Source organism: Glycine max, chromosome 15, assembly GCF_000004515.6.
Source record: "Glycine max cultivar Williams 82 chromosome 15, Glycine_max_v4.0, whole genome shotgun sequence".
Lineage (NCBI taxonomy): Eukaryota > Viridiplantae > Streptophyta > Magnoliopsida > Fabales > Fabaceae > Glycine > Glycine max.
Window position 1 is genome coordinate 5,194,918 of NC_038251.2, and position 25,808 is coordinate 5,220,725.

Sequence of the window (25,808 nt, forward strand, 5' to 3'; positions counted from 1 at the left end):
CAATTAGTTATTTAATTTGTTGACTTTGTTTTTTAGTTCGGGTGGTTAATCTAATTAGGAGCCACGTGTTACATTCTTAGTTCTTAGTGTATTTTTATTCAATGAATTTCTATCCTTTGAATTTTATCTGGTAGAGTGTAAATTATTTTCAAGTTTTTCATAGGCAAATCCACAATCCATGTCACTAGAGCATTGGGAGTTAATTAATACATGTAACACAAAATCTTTAGCTAATTTGTTCCTTAAATTTATCAATTAGAGTTTTATCGTTTGCACATAATAAATTTATGCAGATTGATGGCAAACACGTGTTTAATAAATTGTTAAATTGATTTAATAATTTAATTTTATAAAGTTAAATATCACTAAAATTAAAATGGCAGGGAACGGTCAAGTAAGAAGGTACATGTTTATATATATACCCAAGACATGATTAAAAATCAGAAAAAAGAAAAAGAATATCAAACTAAACATTACGTACAGGCTTACATTCATGGTATTAATTACGGATGAAGAGGTTTGACGAAAAAAAAATGACCCCGAAAAATTACAAAGAGGAACAACATTAATCCTTCCCCAAAGTGCATTGTGTGTTTGTTAACTAGCCCGGTTTTGAAACCGGTTACACGAACCAGTTTGGTTCAGAACCCGTTTTAAACTGTCCAATAGTGAACCGGTTTTTGAGAAACGGTTTTAGAAAAGTAGTTCGATCCAAAAACCGGTTCTAAAAAAGTTTGGTTCAGAACCAGTTTTGAATACCAGTTTGGTTTTTAACTGGTTTTGAATACTAGTTTGGTTTTGAACCGGTTTTAAAACCAATCCACTTTCAAATCCGGTTCTTGAAAATGGTCCGGTTGTTGAGAAACAGTGCGGTTAGAACCGATTTTAGAAAAAAATGATTCTAAAAAAGTTTGGTTTAGAACTGGTTTCACAAAAGTAGTACAGTCCAGAAACCAAACTGGTTTTGAAAAATCAATCCGGTTCAGCACCGGTTTTAAAAAACCAGTCCAATTTGGAATCGGTTCGAAAAGTTCAGTTCTGAACCGGTTTTAAAACCTGTACGATTTAGAATTGGTTTAAAAACCAGAACGATTCATAATCAGTTTAAAAAGTATCGGCTTTAAAAAATCAGTTCGGTTCAGAACCGATTTTAAAGCAGTTGAACTATTTTGATATAAAACAACCAATTAAAACGGTTAGGAATCCTAGGTTTTTTGCTGAAACAATTTTTGTACACCTATGTAATCTGGCGTACGTTAGATCTCTGTATATCTAATGGACATATGATTCATCTAAAATATAACTCTTATCTATATTTTGTTTTTTAATTATACAATAAAAAAGAATCATATAATTACGGATAGGGTTACTTACTCGAATATCTCTAGAGAGAGGTGCAGGTCCGATCCGAAATCTGAAATATCTCTAGAGCTCAGTGTATGTATCAATAAATGCAGAAAATTGGGTTGGTGGGATGCCTACCCAAAAGGTCATTGTGTATTTAATTTGTTTCCCTCTTGCCTCTATTCCCTTCCCCCTAAAATAAACTACACGATTTGGCTGAATGCAGATTCTGTAAATTTGGCAATGCAGATGGAAAACTGAAACTTGTGTAACGTTGGAAAGATAAAGGACTATTGCTAAATTTATATCAAGACTGGAGTATCATGGAGCAATCCAAATCAATGTTGGAAAGATAAAGGAATTCAAGTTTGAGTTTATGTATATTGATCAGTTATTCCCTTGATTCAAACCATAAAAGTATCCGAGACAGTAACCAGAAACAACTATCATCCCAAGCAAATGGCCTTACGCTAGATACTAGATACTTGATAGCAAATAATAATAATAATAAAGACTAATCTCTTTTAACATCAACCAAAAAGGAAACGTTACAGAGGTGGTGGATGGGCAACCTTGTACGAGTACAATAACATTATAAAAATAACACATCCACTTTGCATCAGTGTTTTCATGTATTTCTAGCGCCACAATAAACAGCTCTTGAATACATCTCTGTACCCTGATTTTTTTCTTTTGACCTTATCATATCATTCATTTTTCTTGTTTTGTTTAAGCATTTTCTCAACTTCTCCACTATATGGTGCAGGATGATAAGCATACTGTTGAAGAACAGAAAAGATAACCATCTCTAGACATACCAAAATATTCTGCATTGCTTCCTCAATGTGCTCCACATCTAACCGCAAATGACGAGATTGAATGACACCAATTGCCGCTAAAAGGTCCAGCAACATTCCCTAAACATGGCCAAAGATAGTTCATTATTATCACATTAAAAGCCCTGAATGATGATGCAATTATATATGAAGGATAATATAAAGATATAGGGCTAGGAAAAGAATTGAAGGTAAATGTGAGACAAATGGATGAATCAGGCAAATCTCAGGGTCAAATTGTCTTCTGATTTGTATTCTTTCCGATAAATAGACACAATGCAGGGACAAATATGGAAAGATTTTCCAATTTACAACAAATAAATGTTTATTCTCTAATTCCTAATTTCACATTTTATACTAGGGATACAATTATTAGTTTATTACACAGATCTGTACATGAACAAGGACAGATTAATAAATATGGACAGATTCCTAGGCTAATACTCAGCAGGTGTTGAAGATTTATTTATAAAATTTTACTAACTACATCCCGGGTCATCATCATCTTTAGACCATGCAAATCGACTAAAGTATTTAACATAAATACACCCCAAAGTATAACACAATAGGAACTTATGGTGCCCAATTAATAAACGTTAGTTTGATCAAGTGTTTTATAACAACAACAATAACAACCAAGCATTTACCCAATAGGTGAGATTGGTTACATAGATCAAAGTATCAAATAACAACACCATAATGTTCTGTTGTAAATCACGACAACAAAATAATTATTAACCTCTAAATCCTTCTTTATTGTTTCGCCTATTGTTTTTCTTAGCCTTCTTCTACCTCTAGTGATTATTTTACCTTCCATTTGGTCTTCTCTCCTCACTGAGTCTTCTAAGTCTTATCCACACATGCTCGGCCTATACCCATTTTACTTACTGTGTTCAGTCACCCAATCCAACACAACATTCTCATTTTTCCTACATCGAGTTTATTCTCTTGTTGGCTCTGTGCTGCTTTTTATGGCTCTAAGTGGTCATTTAACTCAGCTTATCAGATGATTATATAAATGATAATGAGTTTACCTGCCAAAAGCAGAAGAAAACAATTCCTTTGATGCACAAGAATTTCGCTAGAGGCTTGTGTGGTGCCAGTTCTTTAGCAAACACATGGTAAAAGACCACCAGAGAATACAAGGCTAACGACACAGATATGTTGAGAACAATGGTGAATGCCCAGCTCAACCAAGTTGGATACAGCCCGAGTAGCTGTAATGCAATCATCAGAAAGGAACATACTGGACGGACAACAACAAACTGCCATGTCCAATATTTTAGAAGCTTCAAATTATGGTGGTTCAGGCGAACAGTACAAGGCTGCAGAAGATCGATTTACAAAATTGTGAATACCATGACATCACAAACATCATATACATATGCAAATTTCTTGTTAGTAGATCAAATTCATTCTCCCCAAAATTTTAGTACAATTCTAAGTGTGCAGACTGCAGAAGCAGGCCATACCTGAAAGAGTGTCATTGGAAAAGAGTGGTGAATTTCCCTGCCTTTAATTTCATCGGGCACAATGTTTCTACTAATGGATATGTTCAGGTAACTATACATCAAAGCCAGAAACTTGGCAATGACCAAAGCTTCGTAACATTCTTTAACTGACTCTAAAAAGGTGAAAAACTCCTTGCTTCCTCTGATATCCAAGAGACCCACAAAGGAGACAGCTGCATAGATAGGAGCCATAAGGATGATAATGATAATAGCCTTTTGCTCTTTCGGATTCTTCCAATAGAAGAGATGCTGAGACATTAACTGCGTCGTGAAATGCATGGAAAGCATAACACAAAACGCGGATCCCAGCACAGTAATCTGTGCAGCATTGAGAGTACTTATATCTATCATTTCTTATTACACCCTGTCTGAGATGAAAGCTTAAAAATTTCAGAACCTGCTAAAGAAATTCAAAGAGGGATCAAATCAAACAAAAGGAAATCAGAGCATGAAACAAACAAAGAAACAATACCCTCAGAAAGGAAACTATAATTGATACTATCAGCCCCACAGTTCAATTCATAATTATAAGAGGTCACTATAATTTTATCACCAAGACCAAAACATGTTTGTTTCATAACAACCTAGTTCCTCTCGTAAACAAGGACCACTTCGTTTTGAAAAAAAGACAAATTTCGGGTTCAAACAGGAAGTAAAAAAGCAAACTTGATTTACGAAAAGCCAAAGGAAAATGGAAAGAAGTTCAAAAGAGAAAGCACGAAACGAAACTCACCTTATTCGACGCGATTCAACAGCTTCTTTCAATGGCAGCGGAAGCGATGACAGAAAGGGTTTATGATTGTATAAGTTAATAATTGAGACACGTGGCTCCAATTCCGTACTAAAACTCTTATGAATCATGACAATTCTCATGAATAAAATATAAACTGATAAAATAAGGATGTAAAATTAGAAGAAAAAAAACATTACCTTTTATTTTAATATTTATAGAGAGAACGAAACAAAATTTTAACATGTCCAAATAATAAAATAAAACTTTATTTTCTCAATAGTGAAGCTCAAAGTAATTGAACAGTTAGGCTGTAGTGGAACGTGGTATGAAATCCAGTTTGTTATGAATGCCCTAAAACATGTATGCATGCTTGAGCGAATAGTATTAGGAGCCTTTTGGAAAAACTATGGGCTCTTTTCTAACTGGAGTTCTTCTAATACGGATTGTAATGGAAGGCTGAAAAGCTTCAAGATTGTGAAGTAGCTGCTGGACGGCCATAACTAAGACCATAACATCACTTGAATAAAAGAAGCCAAGTCTATTGTAGTCTTCTGATTTCTGTGTATTGTAATCAAGTGATGTTATACTAGTAAGTCTTTCTCAGGGTTGGCTCAATCGACACAATCCAAACTAACAATGTATTTACTTCGAGTCTGATTAGATCTAGAGATTCTTATTGTATTTACTTGGAAAGTTAAAATATTCAATTTTCCTAAAATCAGTCGCTTGCAAAAGCCACAAAGAAGAGACGCGAAAAAGTGTTTGTTTCAACAATCATATCAATTGATAAATACGGTGTGATTGTTTAAATGAACTTGCCATATCAATTCCTTTAGCTGTTATTTTAATCCGCAACCATATTAGAATCCTGAGATCTTAACAAAGAAACAAGTCCAAACACAAAGGATCCAGAAGTATGTCACGAACTTCAGTATTTACGACAATTTTCATGGCAAAAGCAATATCTTCCCAATATGCTGGCTGCTTTCCATAAGCTGGTGAGCCTCCGCTGCCTCAGAAAGCGGGAAAGATTTGTAGACCACAGGCTTAACCTTTCCTTCGGCAATTGCAGGCCAAACATTCTTCTCCACTTCACTAACAATCACAGCTTTATTTTCCAGACTTCTATTGCGTAAGCCAGCTCCTGCACAGCATCCACCATCATTCACAAATGTTAAGTTCAACCAACTCTAAGTTAGATCCTACCATGCTCCATAAAAACATTCCAATAATGAAAAAAGTTTGTCATCAAATGTTTCCTCATACAAAACTCATTTTCAAGAAGATAAAAAAAAGTAGAAATTCAGAAGGAAATGTGCCTATTCTTGCAGCAGGTAAGTCTGGACTCTGGAAGGAAAGTAACCACAGTGATATATAAGAATGCAGAAAGATATATAAGAATGTGAGGAAAACACAAACATAATTTATTAGAAGTCATTGGAAAATTAAGAAAGTTTCCACTATTTTCAATTTTATGATTATTCTCCCCTCTACCCAAAACATAGAAGTTCATAAACTACTTTGCATTTTTTAGTTATTCACGCAAGTGACTGACTTTTTATTTAATTTTAATTTCTTCATCATCCAACATACAAGAGATGGCACCATGATCAATAGTATACTTGCACATACAAATGTTTACAAGTAGAAACTGAATATGATCGAGAGCATATATTGATAAAGGGTATAATCCAAAAATTGCAATACCTTGTACTGTGAGACGCTTAGCAAGTAAAGGGCGTAGATCTGCTTGTGTACTAACCCCACCTTGAAAGCCAATAATAAAAAGCCTTCCATCAAAATTCAAGCTATCAAGATTTCTTTGATAGTAGGATGCTCCCATACAATCAAGAATAACATCAACACCTGCCACCACACATCAGTTACAGTGTTAAGTATGCTTCTCCGTAAAACTAGTAAAATGCACAAACAATAGTGGTACCATATAGATTATTTAGCGGCGATGAATGCTGGATAATTACATAATGCAAGCAAGAGATAATAATAATACCTTGGCCACCAGTTTCTTCCTTTACCCGCGCAACAAAGTCTTCTGTTTTATAATTGATGCCCACATCAGCTCCGATACTCTTGCAAAAAGCTAGCTTCTCCTCACTTCCTGTTAAGCAATCAATATGTAGAATAAAATTTGGGCAAACATTGGTTGGAATTTCAATAAACAAGTAATTGAAAACAATATAGCAGACATCTAATCTCCATGTTGAAATAAATTGATTGAAAATTGAGTGTTGTTGAAAAACACACACACACACACACACAAAAAGCAGTAGTGAACCTGCAGTAACAAACACTCGTGACCCTCGATACTTGGCTATCTGAATTGCAAATGTACCAATCCCACTGGAACCTCCATGAACCTGAGAATTAACATATTGCTTATTAAGTCAGCAAAGCTCAACATGCAATTTTGTAGGTAAGATCCAGAGATGACATACATACCAACAAGGTTTCCCCTTGAGATAAGCGACTCATCATGAAAACAGTTGACCAGACAGTGCAAGCAACCTCAGGAAAACTAGCTGCATCCGTGAGAGAAACACCGGCTGGAACCGGAAGAACTTGTCCTACCGGAACTGCAACTTTCTCGGCATATCCGCCTCCGGCGAGAAGAGCACACACCTGTTAATTAACCATAGCATACCTTGTATTTCACTCACAGTGACAGTGAATAGTAAAATTGAAGAGAGAAAGGCCCAATTAGGAGTACCTGATCACCGATTTTCCAGCTGGAAACGTTTTTACCCAGGGAAAGGACAGTTCCGGAACATTCGAGACCGAGGTAAGGGCTGGCGCCCTTAGGGGGAGGGTAGGAGCCTTTCCTCTGAAAGGTATCGGCTCTGTTAAGGGAAGTGGCGTGGACTCCGATGAGAAGCTCGTCGTCTCCGACTAGGGGATCTTCCACTTCCTCAAGTTGGAGCACTTCGGGACCTCCTGGCCTCGTTATCACTATGGCCTTCATTTTCTTCTTCCTTCCAAACCAAACCTATCACTGTCCTTCACGCTTTTTAATTCTAATTCTATCTCTCTAGTCTCTGCTAGCCACGCTTCCCCTAATAAACCTCACTTGCGTCTTCCATCTTTCTTTCTTTTTTCTCTTTTCTAAAATATATTTCTGTTTAGCGGTTCCAATATCCTCATTTTTACTTTTGAGACTTCTCAAATTCTAGATTTTTCGACGAGATTAGTCAACAGGAAAAAAAAAATAAGAATTTAAATTTGATTCAATTTTAATGACTTTTAATATATTATCCGACAATATATATCTATCAATTAAGTTAATCATGCGAATTGTTGTAATTTTTACACCTGAATTTGATTCTTTTCTACGAGTACAAAAATACACATTTTAGTCTTGTTAATTTTTCTTAACTTAGATTCTTTTCTACGAATTAAGTTTAATTATTTATTTTTAAAAGTGGGTGAAAAATCAAAAATTCCCTCTCAATGATATTTGATCTAGAAATCTTGCAAGTTAACTTACAATTCGCTTTTAGTCGGATTATCGCAAAGGTTGAAAATAAAACCTTTCGGCAACTATTTTAGAAGTTAAACCTTAATTTAACTTATAAGGTTCCTTTAAAAACAAAAGCAAGAAATTTTACCCAAACCAATTACATTTCAATTTCCCATTATCTAAAAGAGAAAAAATAATTTTAATATTTCCGGTGCAATGACGTAATACAATTTTCAATAATTATTGTGCTGTGCAATGAAATGGTGACCAAAGATTTCATGAGTTTCCAATGCCGAGCTAAGTTACCAAAATTTTCAACAAAAGATAATTTTGATGTCTCCATTCAGCAAAAGGGTACTGGCATAGTATAAGAGACATGGGGAAGTTCTGGCAGCGTACAACAGTTGAAAGCTAGGAACAAAGATGATTATTGTGACTATGCTTTGATGGGGGGGTGTACTAATTTTGTTCATAGTTTAACTTGCACTCACAGATCTACGAACAGTAGCTAATGAACTAGCTAGACTAGTTTTGTTAAGGAATACAAGTCCCGTCCTTGGTTTTGGACGATGTATTTGCCTTTGCAAAAGAAATCATTTATTCGTTCTGATCCAAATATACTTTTTTCAACTGAACCAATTACGGATTTTACACAGATTATGGACAGATAAATTGATTTTTTTCACATCCAGGCTTCCATTCGGACTAGATGAATGCAGATTGTAACTAACTTATTTTTAGAAACTCGACAACTAAGACTGCATTATGAACGTAACCATAGGCTCTATTTCAATCCCATTTTACATCAAAACAAAATATAAATCATACTATCCATGACTTGATACTTCATATGACATCTCTCTATGACTTAAAAAACATTTTATCTTGAAAAGAAAAGATGATCGAAAGTTTCGCTCATCTGAATTTATTTATATTGAACTCAAATGCAAGGAACAATGCTCTCACGTTAACCAGTATCTTCGATAACAGTGTTAATTCATATATCAACAATACTAAAATAGCTAGCACCGGAAAGAAAACCAATACATGATTCAACCTTAAGAAAAGCCATAGGACAATTTACGCACTGTTTCGAAATGTAGGATAATGTTCCCCCACACAATAAGAAAGCTCGGACTGCAATGATTGGAATACCAAGTAAGCAGAAAGCTATCAATTGAAATAAAATTCACAAAAGAGAGCAATTTTGCATAAACCCCTAATTCATTCTCGAAAGCACACATTTTAATTCAACCAAAGAAGCATCCCTTAAGTTAAAACCGTCCAACCATGGTGCATCAAAACACCCAAGTTGTTGTACTTAACATGGATTTTAAGAGTGTGTCAGATTACAAGTTTTCAGCACCTGCTACATCAGCCAGGGATAACTGTAAAATTGTTGATCTCATCATCCACAGCACCGTGCATTCAGCCAAACAAAACGATAAAAATATACACCACAATCACATAGAGAAACAAAAAGTGTCCTACATCACCAGGGCATTCATTCTAGTACTAAATTTTCACATACAAATGAAGAATATTCAGCATTAGCCACATAACGGAGACGTTAACGAAAAATACAAGACAATCCGTAGGTGCGAGCGAGATAGAGATTCGCTTGAAATAACTGGCATCACTGTCCTCACGCATGAAAACGAATTAAAATAGTTAATGATAAGCTCATGGGATAAAACAGTTTGATTAACATAAGAAAAGAAAACAAAATCCTGCAAAATGGAGAGATAGAAAAAGGCTACCAAAACCCATACATAAAATTGGTTTGTATGATAAAGAGACTAATCAACGGTTTGCATGATGTCTTCGGGAGCGAACTTGGTACCCTTCTCCTTATCGGCGGCGGCACGACCCTTGGCCTTGCGATCGAGAATGGCCTTGCGATCCTTGTCCAATTTGAGCTTTGTGACAACCACCTTGGAGGGGTGAATCCCAACGTTGACGGTGGAGCCATTCACCTTCTCGCGGGTTATGCGCTCGATGTGGATGACCCACTTGCGACGGTACACCTGCGTCACCTTCCCCTCGCGACCCTTGTATGTTCCGCGCACCACCTGCACCTCGTCCTCCTTGCGGACTGGGATCGACCGCACGTTGTACTTCGACCGGAGCTCCGCCGACAGAGGGGCGCTCATCAGCACCCTCCGCACGCTCGACGGCGCCGTGAAGTGAGCCTTTCGGCTCTTGCGGCGGCTGCTCGACACTCGTGGATTGAACTTCATCTTCTCTCCTCTGTTGCCGCTGCTTCCTCCCTAGGGTTTCTCTGTCCCTCTGCAATCCAATTTATTGATGTGTAACCTAGGTCAAGCTTTTGCTTCTGGGCTTATGGGCCTGCTCAGGAACAGGGTACTTAGGCTTTACATCTGGGTCAGCCGTGTTAACTTAAAACAATTGCCATGGCTTTGGCGCCTGACAGTGTTTTTGGATGACTATTAGTATTTAATATTGTTAGTATGTGAATCTGTGTAATACATGACAAATTAGCATTTGATTATTTGATTTCACATGTAATATTAGATAATTGTGACTTAAATATAACTTTTATTCATATGTAAATTTTTAATTATATTTATCTTAATACTTATTGTAAAAAAAATTATAAATCAAAATATTATTAATAGAATTAAGTATGATAATGTTTATTTTAATATTAATATCATACTTTATTTATAACATATATCAAATGATAATTATTAAATGTGAATATTATACAAAATATTAATCATCATTATTGCAAAACATAAAGTCTATGGAAATTAAATGGTAGCACTAATCCAAATTATGGAATTTGGGTAATTATCTTAATTAATATGATTATACAATTTAAGTTTATATATAATAATTACAAGTAATTACCTTAATTATATATATAGTCAATGTTTTAAAACTCAGAGTCAGTGTTTGATTCGGTAGGAATATTAGGTTCGGGAATTATTAGTCAAATCAATAAGTGATTAATTAAACTAGATGAAACAGTATAGTTAAAAAATATATGTAAGTATATAAATTCATCTGGTGTAGGGTTAAGTTATTGTAACTTTTAGTTGTTGTTCTATAAAAAATTGTAACTTTTAATTATAGGTTCTATGATTTATCCTTACCTCTAAATTTTATTTGAACATGTTAAACCAACCCGTTCAAGTTGAATTTTAAAACACTAATATAAGTTATGGATATTCTTCATTAAAGATAAATTTACTTAAGTTATATAAAACTACTGTGGGCAACAAAATCCTCTCTTAGAATATGTATAATAAATTACGTACCCAATACTCAAATTAATTAATGGAATAATAATCATACACCAAATGTCAATTACTTTCCCATAATCAAAATTCCAACCCAACCAATCACCATTAAATCTTATGATAATGAATATTCTATTGTGTTGGATAAGTGAGGATTGTATGGATTGAATTTTACTTACATAATTTTATTTTTGTGTTAATCCTATGATCCACCAGGGGAAATGAAGATTGACTAATGCAAAGTTTAGTTTAAAGATAAGTAAAGTCTGATTAAGAATTGTTTTTGTTAAGGATCGAACTCAAATACTACACAAACGACTCAACCTTATTTTCAGCATATTAATTACTTATGTTCAACCACTTGGTTTAACTACACAATTTGGCATGTCATGACATGACCCTCTTTGCTCGCGCCTGGCAAGGGTACTAGGTGCTCCGATGAAAGCTGAACTAAAGAACATGAGAAATCCAAACTGAAGAAGAGACATCTACAAACCTCTAAGTCTACCCATCTCTTCACTAAATTCTGTTTTCTGCTGACCTTACATGTTTTGTTTTCTTCAGGATGGCACATTACGTACAGATATATAGGCATTTATGTGGTTAGCTTGAAAAAAACTCATGAATGGTTTTCATTGAGTGCAAGAATTCAATATCTATTTTAAAAGCATCGTCCAAGTTGACTTCAAGTACAAGCAAGATGGGGCGCATTATATACAACGAAATTAGATAGTATTAGTAATTAGATATTAATAATAGATAGTATTAGTAATGAGATAACGATGCATCTGCATCTTCCAGCGTATATCGTGATGTGAAGACTACTTACCACTAACGTATTGCTTGCTTGAAGTTAACAGTGTACCATAAGCAAAGAACTTAGAACTCTAATTTCGTTGTATATAATGCGCCCCATCTTGCTTGTACTTGAAGTCAACTTGGACGATGCTTTTAAAATAGATATTGAATTCTTGCACTCAATGAAACCCATGTTACGTGTTCTTTTAAGCTAATCACATAAATTAAATGCCTATATATCTATTTATGTGCCATCCTGAAACAAATCATGTAAGGTCAGCCGAAAAGATAATTCTAGTGAAGAGATGGATAGACTAAGACGTTTGTGGATGTCTCTTCTTCCATTTGGATTTCTGTTGTTCTTTAGTTCAGCTTTCATCGGAGTACCTGGTGCCCTTGCCTGGAGCAAAGAGGGTCATGTTATGACATGCCAAATTGCACAGGTAAAATTCAAGCCATGCAAACCCCACTTTGCCAACACAAATTATCATTTCATTATCAAACTAGAGAATTATTAGTGGTTGGATTGGGATCTTAATTATTGAAAAGTAATTGACCTTTGGTGTGTGATAAATAAATAGGCACTTTTAGAGCCTGAGGCATCGGAAGCCGTGTACCAATTGTTACCTGACCATGTCAAAGGTAACCTATCAGCCCTCTGCACATGGCCTGACCAAATTAGACACTGGTACAAATATAGGTGGACAAGTCCACTTCATTTCATTGACACACCGGATAATGCTTGTTCTTTCCAGTATTCAAGTAAGCATTACTTCTATCTAGTAATTAATCTTCTTTTTTTTGTGTGTGATTAGCTAGTAATTAATATTGTCACGTGCTCTCAATAAACCTTCCAATATTAATGCTAAATTTTGTTGCTGTTTGTTACCATAGGGGACTGCCATGATCCCCAAGGCGTGGAGGATATGTGTGTTGCAGGTGCTGTGAAAAATTTCACTTCTCAACTCATGCATTACAAAGAGGGGACATCTGATCGGAGATGTAAGGATTCAAGTTTCTTATCTTTTTTACCCTCTTGAGAAGTTTTGAACTTTTTTTCTTTTTCACAACCGGATTGTTAATTTTAACAGAACAACCAAACTTATTACTACGGAAAACGTACATTTTTATCATAGAATAACTTGTTTTTTTTTTGTTATGAATAACATTAGAGGGATTTTCACTTGTATTTTTTCTTTAATGCCTTGGTTTCTGATCTTACAGATAATATGACTGAGGCGTTATTGTTCTTGTCACACTTCATGGGAGATATACATCAGGTATGTGTGTGAAAACCTTTTCAAAGTCTTATCATGTTTTATTGTATAGCTTTTTACCAATCACATTAACTAAAAATTTTTACTTATGTTTTCAGCCAATGCACGTTGGATTCACAACTGACGAAGGAGGAAACACGATAGAACTACGCTGGTTTAGGCACAAATCTAATCTGCACCATGTAAGCTTCAATTTCATCTCCATTCTCCATTTAGTATTCACAAATTACTTCTTCACGTGACAACTATTAATTTTGTTGTCTATCAATAGGTGTGGGACAGAGAAATTATTCTCACTGGATTAGCAGACTATTATGATAAGGATGTGAGCTTCCTTCTCCAAGACATTGAGAGGAACTACACTGATGTAAGACTAATTACAATTTGTCTGACACCCTTCATTGTATTTATTAAACACGTTTGATTGATTCCAAATGAAATCAACAAAATCAATTTTCTTCTATTCAGGGGATCTGGTCAGATGATGTTACATCTTGGAAACATTGTAATGATATCTCTCAGTGTGTAAATAAGTGAGCTCTCCCTCTCTTCCACCTTCAGTTCCCACCATCTCTTTTTCTCTGGCTGTTAATGTTCACATTCCTCACATTTTTGGAATCATGTAGTTGGGCCAAAGAGAGCATACAAATAGCTTGCAAATGGGGTTACGAAGGAGTTCAACCTGGAACAACTCTAGCAGGTGAACAATTCTACCAATTATTTAAGGACATATAGTCACAGAACTAACAAGATTGCCGGTTTAGATGCTAAATAACTAGTTCATGAAACTGCACCAACATTGATTAGTTTGAGGTTTTAGTATATCAGCATGAGATGAGTAGACTCATTAGAAGTTAAAGGACTCTGTGTAGTGACTTTGTGCACATATGATGCTTTTGTAGATGATTACTTCGACTCAAGGATGCCATTTGTCATGAAACGAATTGCTCAAGGTGGAATTCGATTAGCCATGATTCTGAACAAGGTGTTTGCTGACTCTGAAGAAGGATTTGCAACAGCAACTTAGGCAGGCAGACCCATCAACATAAAGTTGTTTTGAATTTGTTCTCAATTGTTAGTCCATTAACATTCTGACTACAACCTGCCATTGCTGTAAGTTATTTCAGCATGTACTAGGCATTGCAGAATTCCCCAAAGCTAAAGAATGAATCGAGAAGAAAAGAAAAATTGAATTATTGATAAGCATAGCAACTAGCAAAGCAATGATGTGTTTTTACTCCACCTTTTCTATTTTCCTTTTTATATTAGACCTGTTGGCTACAAGAGACTCCATCATTTGAGTCGTGCTTCAGGAATTCACATTAGGAGGTATCGAAAGGAAGAGGGAGAAAATAAGATATTCCATCACCTAAAGCTTGCAAGCAAATACTCCGTCCAACGTATAATAAATGTCGTTTTACATTTTTTTACACAAAAAAACAAACTAGTAAATAAATAAAAAATAATAATAATTTTTTAAAATTAATCTCATTACTAAATCAATTTACAATATTATACTATATATATATATATATATATATATATATATATATATATATATATATATATATATATATATATGTGTGTGTGTGTGTGTGCGCCAATTAAATAGATGTGGCATGGCTATTTTGCACTCAAATGTATTCAAAATGATACTTTAAATTAAATTAATTTATACTTAAAATCATAATTAAATACGCATTTTTTATAATAAATATTTATTACTTTTTATCTAATATAAATCTACCAATGTGAATCGTGTCACATTCTAATAAATATTTCAATATATATTTCAATGTTGTTTTAATATATATATATATATATATATATATATATATATATATATATATATATATATGTGTGTGTGTGTGTGTGTGAGAGAGAGAAGTTTAAAATGATTGAAAACTACATTAAAACAAATATGATAATATAGTTACAGACGGGGCTTAGAGTCCAAGTCCTTATTGGTTATTATCCAGTCCAACCGATAGGAAGAACAAAATAGCATAAAGAGAGCATCACCACACAAGAATTTTACTTGGGCACATATTCACATTCTGCACACATTGGGAGTGTTGTTAGGTGTACCCAGTATTATTATTAATACACCCAGCATTAACCATGAAAAGATAGAAATATCCCTTACGGAATTAACTTACAGATTAATTTAATTTGTAAAGAAAGAAATTAGTAGGAACAGTTTTGTCATTTTTAAAAAATACTGAGTATAACAACAATAATGCTGGGTGCACCTAGCAACACTCACACATTGTGGGATCATTGCTAACTTGAGTAAGAGAGTGTCTAGGCCATTGATATTGGCACACTTTTTTTTTATCGACACACCCCTTCTTTAGTTTATTCTTTTTATGAAATTACTCCTTCTCAAGAAAATATGTTTCCATTTTCTATTTGGGGTGTGCGTTTCTAATACAAAACAAAAATGCATTTTCGTTTCGGAATGTCTCACAACACAACAAAACTTACTTTTTCATTTAAAAAACATGTTTTTTTAAATAAATAAATAACAAATGGGCCCAAAATCAGTATGACGTACCTCCTTAGCCAACAAATTAAGAGGAGTAGGGTATAGTATATTTACTATAATTTTTATTTCACTATATATCCATTTTTAGTTTTTAATCACTAATAATTAGATTATACAAAGCGATATAGCAGTTAAAATAATAATTTTTAATTCCCTTATAATGTTGTATTTTTTTATCATTTCTCTCAATAATCAAATACATTTTATGTTTTTAAAATACTAAATGATTTAATATTTTACTTATCCGATATTAAATAAATTTATAGGAAGATATAATATCATCTCTGTTATGATGAAACATAGAACATCATGATGGTAAGAGTTTCATGCTTAAAGGAAAGGAAATGATTTGGTATGAAGCAACACAATAATGTTTTGTGGTATATGATGGCAACAAAGTCATGTTCGTGATCAACAAGAATCACACGCGAAACCCAGCAGAGGTTACACGTGGTGGATGGCTGATGGTAATTTCTGAGAAAAATTCTTTACTGTCTTACTTTCACTGTTCCAAGGTTTAAATTTGAGAGAAGGGTCCCTCCTCCCTCTATCTGTCATTCCACTGTTTTTTATGCTTTGTTTGACAGTCGAGACTGAGAGAGTCTGGGCTCTGCTCATTGCTACTACGCGCCATTCACCAGAAATTATTGTTCATTCGTGGAATCATTAAACACTCCTTGCCAAAGGATCTTATGCTTCCTTCACACCAGTTATAATAAATAAATAAACATTGTCATGTGCATTCGATTTTGCAAGTGAAGAAAAATTTCCGTTAATTATTATGTTTTAATTAGAATTTAAGAAAGCAATTTCTTTTTATTGAAATTGTGAATCTCTTGTGATAATTTTTCAGTAAACGCTAGAAGATTAAATTAATCATATTTTAATTCATTCCTTAGTTTTGGGCCGACCAAAACTCGTATAAAAATGAAATATACATAATAAATTCTATATATTTATTATATAAGTATATACTCTAAACTTATTTACTTTATATTCAACAAATAGGTTACAAATTTACTTTTTCAGATAATTCCAACCTAGTTTTTTACTTTGTAAACATATTACAATGTTTTACATATGCAATTTGAAAAAAAAAATCAAATCACGACAAGAAGTTGTTGTGTCAAGACTTGAAATGCATTTAGCAACTAGATTCAGCTTACTGAGTGTAGTTTAAGAATTAATTTTTCATTAAGTTAAAACAATTTTATATTAGTATCACTCACGGGGATTTTATTAGATGAAAAAATAACAAGACAAAGACAGGAGAGTGAATGCATTTACTAGTTTACTGGATGAAAGCATGCTTTAAATGAAGATTCTTACTAATCAGCAGCAGCCAATATTATAAATTTAGTCCCCTTATTTTGTTTCGAGATTTGTTTTTGGTCTTATCATATTAAATTCATGAATTTAGTCTTTATTTTTTTATAATCTCATATTCTAGTCCTTAACTATGAAATTAAACTGTTAATTGCTTATTTAAATCATTATGTATTGTGCTTTTATTGAACATTGACTATTACATGTCATATTTTTATTGGACGTTAATTTTGTACACTTAATTAACGTTAACATCTAATAAAAATATAACACATGACAATCAAAGTTTAATAAAAGTGGAACACATAATCATCAAAATAAACAATTAAGATTAAATTCGTGAATTAAATTATAAGGAGATCAAAATTAAATTTTAAAACAAATAGAAAATTAAATTTACAATTTTACCTAATTAGTATCATTCTTATGACCATGCTTAAAGAATCAAATGTAAAAGGTATTTATCTTATAAATCATAAAAGAATATAAAAAAATCATATTCAAAATAAATTGATATATCTCAATAATTATTTATTTATTTCAAATACTTTTCCTTAAATGAAAGCTATAATGGACAGTCGACACCTCACAACCGTAACATTGATTGATTAAGCTTTTGATTCAGACGCATCAAGTAACATGAATGATTGAATCCCATACCGTATAGCACTAGCTAGCTAGCTGCCTTCACTTCACGTTCACAATGACATTGATTCAGTGGGCCAAGCAGTCAACTCGGGCAGAACCCAATCGGCGCCGTTGAGTTGGTCCACGTGGCCCACCGCCTGAATGATCAACGGCCACATGCATTTCCTTTCGGCTACTGTGTCCCCACCAACACAACACAACACACACTGTGCTACTATGCCTGTCTCTGCAACCCAGTGAAAGTGAGAGTGAGAGACAGACACATGAAAGAAGGACTCTTTTTCTTTTTTCCTCAAACAAAGTAAACAAAGTCGTAAACAACATTATGGTTTCTCGTACCAACGTCATTTTTCTCTTTTATTTATTTATTATATAGCCGCACTTCGAGAAAGACAATGTAATACACCATCAATACCTAGTTCCAAAGAAAGTTTTACAAATTAAAAAAGGATGTTATAGAAAGATTACTTGAGTGAAGAAGAACTCAATCACTCTGAGTTGTTGTTCATAAAGAAGACTGCGTTTGTGATATTTTCTCCTACCATGTCTGGCTTTCTTTGAACTTTCACTCGCAGCTTCTTATTCTTGTGATCTAAGTTCCTCTACTCTCATTCCAAGCGTGGGTGTATATCAAGGTACTTATTTACTTTCATGGTGTTGCATGTTTTGTTTGTTCTTGGTTCAGTCATTCTGAAAACACTGCTTCTTTATGTGTAGTGTTGCATTCATTATGTTAGTATCTGGTTCTCTTCTTCATGGTCACGGAACTATGGTTCTTTTTTGTTATTGGAGTATGGGACTCGGGCTAGTGAAGTGACCATGAGTTGGTTGAAAAAAAAAATTGATGGAGAAAATGGTTATTGTTTATATCTTTAACATATGTAAAAAGTGTTTTCCCTGTGCGTTCATACCATCATAAAATCCAAGTGAAACAAGATCTGGAAGAGTGTTTGATTGCAAAAAAACTAGTCTTTATGACAAGCATGTTAGTGTATACATTATGGCCTTATGGGATTTGCAAAATCCCCATTTGAGAATTTCCTAATGGCTTTTGTGTATCTCACTTTCCTTCATACAAATCCAAAGTGAGTTCAGATTCTATTCCAAGCGTGTAGTTTTTGTTATCCTGGTTGAAGAAGCTTTAATTTCTGACTTGAGTGTGCCTGTATATGACTTTTACCCAAAACTGCGAACAGGGCATAAGCTTAGCTCCATTTACTCGTGATAAACTAAGGAGCTCTGTAAGCAAATTGGGTTTCGATATATTGTGTTCTGTTTCATGACATTTTGATGTTCCTCCTTTAATCAAGTGTCGGGAAGCTATTGTTAGCAATTGTGAATGTTCATGCTTATTACGAATTGATCTTGTAACAATGATTAATTTGTTTTCTATGACATTTTGGTCATTAAAGTATATCACTTTTGCGAGTTTTGTCGAACAAGATTGTATAAAACTTTTGACAACTAAGCAATAATAGGATGCGTAATTGCGTATTATTAGCATGATAGCAAGTGTTGCTGTATCATGACTTTTCCAAATTACCAGGATCCGGATTCCTTGTGGTCGGAGGAAGCACGCATGCACGCAGTTAGACGATTAGAACTGTCATAAAGATTCAACAGTTGATGAATTATTTTAGTAAATTCAACTTAAAAAACACATTTAAAATACTAACTGTCTGATCAAATTAGACAGTCCACATTCACGATTGTGTGAATGCGTGAGTGCAGGTAATCCATTTCCAAATTACTATCATGGGGTTTTCTTTTCCTTTACTCCAATAGAAGGCAATCTATGAATAAGGCAACCACACTTGTACCTTATATATGTGTGTGTGTCTAAGAATTTTAGTTTTTTGTAATAAGGTGGAGTGATATAAAATGGAGGAGAGACCAGAAACAGAACTGATATCTATACCGGCGACACCAAGGGTGTCAACCCCGGAGATACTGACACCGGGGCAGAGGTCACCAAGAGCAGCATCAAAGGAAGGAAAATCATGGACCCCAACTTCTTTTATATCACCAAGGTTTCTGAGTCCAATAGGGACGCCAATGAAGAGAGTGCTTGTAAACATGAAGGGTTACTTGGAGGAAGTGGGACACCTTACCAAACTCAACCCTCAAGATGCTTGGCTTCCCATCACCGAGTCTCGCAATGGAAATGCTCACTATGCTGCATTTCACAACCTCAATGCTGGTGTTGGCTTTCAGGCCCTCGTTTTGCCCGTTGCTTTTGCTTATCTTGGCTGGTAACTTTTCCTAGCTGTTCACCACGTTACATTACATTTTGCATATGTTCAAGTTCAACTGCACTGGTCAAAATTTCTGTTGTGAAACAGCATGCATTTTTTTTTATTCATGGCTTCCTTGTTTTTACAATTTTACTTGAAGGAATTTGTGACATACTTTATCATATCAATATAATTTCTAATCTTTTTCCTCAAATTTGTGGCAAGGGAAAAAATATTACTGTACAATTTAATTTATTTTCTTAACCTTCCTACGTGTAGATTGTATCTTACCCCCATGTTAAGTTCGTTTGATTTTAGTCAAATTAGCTTGTTGCTATCTTCCAAAATGACAGCACGCCGTTTTAACTAAAGTTTTTTTTTTTTTTCAATATGAAGGAATATCCCATGCTTTACTTTGTAATATGCATGCGAATTTTCTTTGTTTTCTTTCTCTTATATTTGTAGGAGAAACTTTACTTTCATTCTCTAGAAAAAAGAAAATATTGTCTCCTTGTCTTGGCCCTACGCATGAAAGTAAGATGGTTTTGAATTGCGAGGCATGCCTTTTACAAATATCGAAGTTCATCGTAGGTTTTATTGCTTGAATGGAAGGAATTTCAAACAAGGGGGTGGGGTGGGGCGGCATCAAGATGCTTGCCAATTTGGCCCTTTATTTTTTGCTTTTCCCAAAGTTCAATCAACTCACCATTGTCTAGGACTCTGGGGAACAGTTATAATTTTGTCCATATTATCTCTTTTTAATGAAATAGAGGGGCCCCTAATGTTGGTCATTCAATTGATTAGTGAATGCATCTTTTTATCATAATTTCCATTTTCTAATACTGTTCTGGAAGCACCTTTCCTGTCCTTTGACTATCTTTCTATTTGTAGACGTCTAATAGTATAGAGACTAATAGAATATGAAATTTGTCCAATTTAGTTGATTAGAAAAGTTTGTATACACTATAGAATATGGAATTTGTCCAATTTATTTTATGAAAAATATTTCAGCCCACTTAGAAATACTTTATCCAAATATGTTGCAGGAGTTGGGGAATTCTTTCCTTAACCATAGCATATTGTTGGCAACTTTACACGTTATGGATTCTGGTTCAGCTTCACGAAGCAGTTCCAGGTAAAAGATACAACAGATATGTGGAGCTAGCACAAGCAGCATTTGGTAAGCTTGTCTTTCCCTCGATTACTTTTTCTAGCAAGTTGATGTAACATAGTTAAAAAAAGGCTAATTAATTAACAATGCTGAAATGTTTTGTAGCATAGCTGATTAATATATGGCCCTAAAACTTGCGTTTTTGGATTTAAAGCCATCATCAAAGAACTTGCTGGCTACTTAAACTAGATTGAAAATTTAGACACATATAGCTGTCCTAAAACTTGTATTGCATAATTTGAAAAGGATATTACATATTTACATCATATTCCTATGTGTATTATGTAATGGTTAGTTTGTACCTTCTTTTGCAGGGGAAAGATTAGGAGTCTGGCTTGCTCTCTTCCCAACTGTTTATTTGTCAGCAGGAACTGCAACAGCTTTGATTCTTATAGGAGGGGAGACCATGAAACTGTTCTTCCAAATAGTTTGTGGTCCCACTTGTACTTCAAATCCTTTAACCACAGTGGAATGGTACTTGGTTTTCACTTCTCTATCCATTGTCCTGTCTCAGCTTCCAAACCTCAATTCAATTGCAGGACTCTCACTCATCGGGGCAGTGACAGCCATAACTTACTCCACCATGGTTTGGGTACTCTCTGTAAGCCAACAAAGGCCACCCTCCATCTCCTATGAACCCCTATCTTTGGCACAACCTTCTGCTTCTGTATTTCTTGCCATGAATGCACTTGGAATTATAGCCTTTTCTTTCAGAGGCCACAATTTGGCCCTAGAAATTCAGGTACTTGTGAGTTGACAATAAATTATTCTAGTTTTGCCTAAAATTTTGTTTCTCTGTAGCTAGTGATTTAGATATGCTCTATTTTATTCAGTCCACAATGCCTTCAACTTTTAAGCACCCGGCTCGTGTGCCAATGTGGAAAGGAGCCAAGGTTGCTTATTTCTTCATTGCAATGTGCCTCTTCCCTATTGCTATTGGTGGCTTTTGGGCGTATGGCAACCAAGTAAGTAAACTGAAAACTAGATTCTTGATGCCACAGAAATACAACTGATTTTTATATGAAATGTCAGTGTATTACACAGCCATCTAATAAGATTTGATTATTTTACGATATCATCCAATTCATTAAATATGATTTGACAATATATAAGGTGAATTACTATTAGATATATGTAGGGATGGATCGAGAAGTCTATTCAAGGGACAATTGAATTTTTTTATTTATTTTATAATTATTTAAATATTACTCCCTAAAAATTCTATTAATTTTTTGTTACAAACTTTGGAAGGCTCATCTTACGAACATAATAACAATTAAATTTTTTTTTTTTTAGAAATCAAACTCAAATATCAGTGAGTTTATGAGTCATTAAATTCTATAACAACGATACATATTTATGACATAATAATATGATATCTATATAAAATATATTTATTTTATAATATACGAAAGATAACTTATGTTAATCATGGTAGAAATGAAAAGATTATATCACGGGAGCTTTGAATCCTTAACGTAAGAAAAAAAATAAAGCAGGACATTAATTTTTGTTATAAATTTCATGATTGTTGTACTGTTTCACGGTTAATATTCTATAGAGTTATTTCTAAGTTATTTTAGGCAATTGATCCATAAATTTTAGGAGTGCTGCAAGACAATATGCAATTTTAGGAACCATTGCGCAAGACAATATAAAGTTACACAATTATATTTCATACTTAACAAATAAACGAACCATCTTGGGAGTGGGGACTGACGCCTCTGATAGTTTTTATTTATGGTGCATATAAATTAAACTTGTTTCTTTATATTACTTCAATAATGATAATTGTATTCATCATGCATGCAGCACCCTTAGTTTTTCCAATTTTTTTCTTACAGATGCCTCCTGGAGGGATTCTCACTGCTTTGTATGCATTTCACAGTCATGACATCTCAAGAGGAATACTAGCCTTAGCTTTCCTTCTTGTTGTGTTCAACTGTTTGAGCAGTTTCCAGATATACTCAATGCCTGCTTTTGACAGTTTTGAAGCTGGTTACACCAGTAGGACAAACCGTCCCTGCTCCATATGGGTGAGATCAGGTTTTAGAGTCTTCTATGGATTTGTCTCCTTCTTCATAGGAGTGGCACTTCCCTTCCTCTCAAGTCTTGCTGGTTTGTTGGGAGGACTCACTCTTCCAGTCACTTTTGCATACCCTTGCTTCATGTGGGTTCTCATTAAGCAGCCACCAAAATATAGCTTCAATTGGTACTTCAATTGGATTCTGGGTTGGCTGGGGGTTGCTTTTAGCTTGGCCTTTTCCATTGGAGGTATTTGGAGCATTGTCAATGATGGGCTTAAACTTAAATTCTTCAAGCCCAATTGAATTTTTAATAATAGGCCATGCAAATGCACATGCACTATATGGTAATGCTACTCTTTAGGCGTTTCCCAATGGTCTAATAATATAGTTAGTGCATGTCTTCTTCCGCCCTAAGCTATCTTTGGTGGAAGATTTGGTTGTATTGTGAGAAGTGGTGGTAAAAGGAAAGCCAATAATTAATGAAGAGAATGATCCTTGTATGTCTAAGTGGAGACAGAGTTAGACCTTGCAAGTTACTAAAGTTTAAAGAGTATCTCTCCATGCCTTCACCGTTCCTCTTGTTGTGGTTCTCTTTTCACTGGGTGATATAGCTTGTTATGTTTAGAACATTTAATGGTTTGCTCTTATTCATTTTTGTAGAGACCTCCAGAACAACCCCCCCTCCCCCAACAAAAATCGTCAAACTCTTTCAAATTATTTGTACGTTGTAACCCGTGTGATTTCAAAAGTTAATTTCTCAGCGAATCCTCCTTTCAATTTTTCTCTCTCTCTCTGTACTGGTGACTATTAATTTGGTTAATGAGGAGCAGATAAATCTTCTCTATCAATCTAGTGAAAAACAAACTTGCTAAGACACATTGTTTATCCTCTTTCATTTCAAAAAATTTATAGAATTTCAATTTTGAAATAAAAGAAAAGTGTGGGGATAAATATAAATGACAAAAAGATATTGGAACATAATCTTAGAAGAGATGATGGAAGAAGAAGGAGTTCATTTTGGTCTCGGTACTAGAAAATAGAATCCTAAAATGTCACAAAACGTAAGGATATTCATATTACAAATCTGATTAGAACTAAGCTTGTGATTTAATTTTTGATGCAGCAAGTGAGGAAAAATAATTCTTAATTATTGGTATAAAAACAAAATAGGAAAGTAAGTAGCAGTAATAGGAGATATAAGATTGGTCTAATGATGAAAGAAGAATGAAAGAAAAAAAAATTACTTGTTTGAATCTCTCGTTAACAATATTAATAAAAATTAATAATTAATATTTATTGATAAAAAAATTCTAATAATTTACTTAACGAAAACTAAAATAACTAATTGCAATATACAGCTATACGTAGCACATTTTAGAGTTATAATACTATTGGAATAACAGCTATTAGTCCTTGGATCATGTTCCAAAAGGTGACTGTTTGGCTAGAACAAAACCTATACCTAATAATTAGCTCATATAAATATTAACAGCTATACTAGACAATTTAATTATGCTAATTTTATTTTGCACTATGCATACCACTTGAAATCTCGCATATGTGGTTGATGATGTGCTTTAAAGAGAGATGACAAAATTAAAGAAATAAATCATTAAGTAAGAATTGTACTTCAAAGTTCAAATGCGTTTAAGATTGTTTAAGCCGTTGCGTCAATTATGGACCAACTTCCCCAATAATGTCTTCCGTTATATTATTCAACTTGCTCATGTATTCTTCGATTCTTGACCTTTCAAGGTTTATCCAATTATTTTTCCTTTCAAGAGCTTTAAAGCAGCACACTCACACTAGTTTGTCCTCTCCTAATAATCACTATCATCTCATGGAACAAAAGTTTTTGTTAATGCGTCAATGGGGCAGTTTTTTTTTTCCGAGTTGTTAAGATTATTCATCAAGTTATTTATCAATTTATTTGCTGATGACACAAGAGATTACGTATTTTATATAGGACATGATTTATTAATTTTAACAAAAGTTATTATTTTATACGGATTTGTCAGAAAAAGTTTTGAATTGCCTATAACATGCTTATCGTCAGTGACTCGGATGCTTAAAGATTATAAAATTTCAATGCTGATGACAGAAGAGGTTACATATTTTGCTTTTTGAAAGGAAAAAGATTACATAATGCATACTATTGATGAATAATTGGTGCTTGATTTGAATGGAAAATTCGGAGGAAGTATTCGTCAATTACATTTGTATATTACTCGAGTGAAAAGAGTGAGAGGCAGAAGAAGGTGTGGGGGAAGACACATGTAGTCAAAATTGGAAAAGGAGAGTCGAGTGGTCAATGGATATTTATGAAAACAAAAAATAAAAGAAGAGAAAGAGGTCAACTTAGGGGGCCCGATGCTACTCTCTAGGCGAACACATTGATTTTTTTATTTTTTTTTTAATGTAAGAACACTTGAATTTATATGCATTATTACAATACATTATTCATTATTATTTTTACAAGATTTATCATTTGTTTTTATTGCTACTGAAATGTAATGATCACATATTGCAAACGGAAATTAAAGGAAAGTATTTTCCAATCTCGTGAAAGAAAAATATTTAAAACTTGTATGCAAAAATTAAATGAATATAGTCG

The 25,808-nt window shown here is 34.0% G+C and overlaps 5 protein-coding genes and 1 non-coding gene across 11 annotated transcripts; 2 read left to right on the forward strand and 4 right to left on the reverse strand.

The window, feature by feature from the left end:
* Positions 1 to 1,665: 1,665 nt before the first annotated feature.
* LOC100820072 (transmembrane protein 184A) lies at positions 1,666 to 5,069 on the reverse strand. 3 transcript variants are annotated; one of them, NM_001354979.1, is made up of 4 exons: positions 4,425 to 4,927; positions 3,653 to 4,088; positions 3,215 to 3,505; positions 1,666 to 2,261 (listed from the first exon to the last, which is right to left on the reverse strand). In NM_001354979.1, exons 2-4 carry the CDS (start codon positions 4,040 to 4,042, stop codon positions 2,052 to 2,054), a joined length of 891 nt encoding a protein of 296 aa, NP_001341908.1. In that variant the 5' UTR covers positions 4,043 to 4,088; positions 4,425 to 4,927; the 3' UTR covers positions 1,666 to 2,051. The 3 variants fall into 3 exon arrangements, with proteins under 3 accessions (NP_001341908.1, XP_025981379.1, XP_025981380.1); XM_026125594.2 differs by having other exon boundaries at positions 1,847 to 2,261; positions 3,653 to 4,091; positions 4,425 to 5,069; XM_026125595.2 differs by lacking the exon at positions 4,425 to 4,927 and adding an exon at positions 4,276 to 4,391 and having other exon boundaries at positions 1,847 to 2,261.
* Positions 5,070 to 5,225: 156 nt separating this feature from the next.
* On the reverse strand, positions 5,226 to 7,553 carry LOC100813682 (quinone oxidoreductase PIG3-like). Of its 2 annotated transcripts, NM_001253315.2 has the most exon segments (6): positions 5,226 to 5,568; positions 6,132 to 6,290; positions 6,436 to 6,543; positions 6,721 to 6,802; positions 6,885 to 7,064; positions 7,153 to 7,458. In NM_001253315.2, coding segments are annotated over 6 exon segments (978 nt in total). In that variant the 5' UTR covers positions 7,405 to 7,458; the 3' UTR covers positions 5,226 to 5,371.
* A 1,683-nt stretch (positions 7,554 to 9,236) lies between these two features.
* On the reverse strand, positions 9,237 to 9,319 carry LOC112999656 (small nucleolar RNA R38). Its single transcript, XR_003264867.1, has one exon. It is a non-coding gene; the product is annotated as a small nucleolar RNA R38 (small nucleolar RNA).
* Positions 9,320 to 9,585: 266 nt separating this feature from the next.
* On the reverse strand, positions 9,586 to 10,323 carry LOC100775705 (60S ribosomal protein L26-1). The gene has a single exon (XM_003545807.5). It carries the CDS (start codon positions 10,137 to 10,139, stop codon positions 9,699 to 9,701), a length of 441 nt encoding a protein of 146 aa, XP_003545855.1. The 5' UTR covers positions 10,140 to 10,323; the 3' UTR covers positions 9,586 to 9,698.
* A 1,945-nt stretch (positions 10,324 to 12,268) lies between these two features.
* On the forward strand, positions 12,269 to 14,267 carry EN1 (endonuclease). The gene is given in 9 exon segments (NM_001248396.1): positions 12,269 to 12,406; positions 12,545 to 12,725; positions 12,858 to 12,965; positions 13,188 to 13,243; positions 13,339 to 13,422; positions 13,512 to 13,607; positions 13,709 to 13,773; positions 13,867 to 13,940; positions 14,143 to 14,267. Coding segments are annotated over 9 exon segments (927 nt in total).
* Positions 14,268 to 18,061: 3,794 nt separating this feature from the next.
* Positions 18,062 to 23,959, forward strand: LOC100816862 (lysine histidine transporter-like 8). 3 transcript variants are annotated; one of them, XM_006597337.3, is made up of 7 exons: positions 18,062 to 18,397; positions 19,309 to 19,493; positions 19,629 to 20,014; positions 21,043 to 21,176; positions 21,482 to 21,909; positions 22,001 to 22,132; positions 23,012 to 23,959. In XM_006597337.3, the coding sequence occupies exons 3-7, from the start codon at positions 19,644 to 19,646 to the stop codon at positions 23,495 to 23,497; spliced, it is 1,551 nt and encodes a 516-aa protein (XP_006597400.1). In that variant the 5' UTR covers positions 18,062 to 18,397; positions 19,309 to 19,493; positions 19,629 to 19,643; the 3' UTR covers positions 23,498 to 23,959. The 3 variants fall into 3 exon arrangements, with proteins under 3 accessions (XP_006597400.1, XP_040865840.1, XP_003545851.1); XM_041009906.1 differs by having other exon boundaries at positions 19,309 to 20,014; XM_003545803.4 differs by lacking the exon at positions 19,309 to 19,493.
* Positions 23,960 to 25,808: the final 1,849 nt, after the last annotated feature.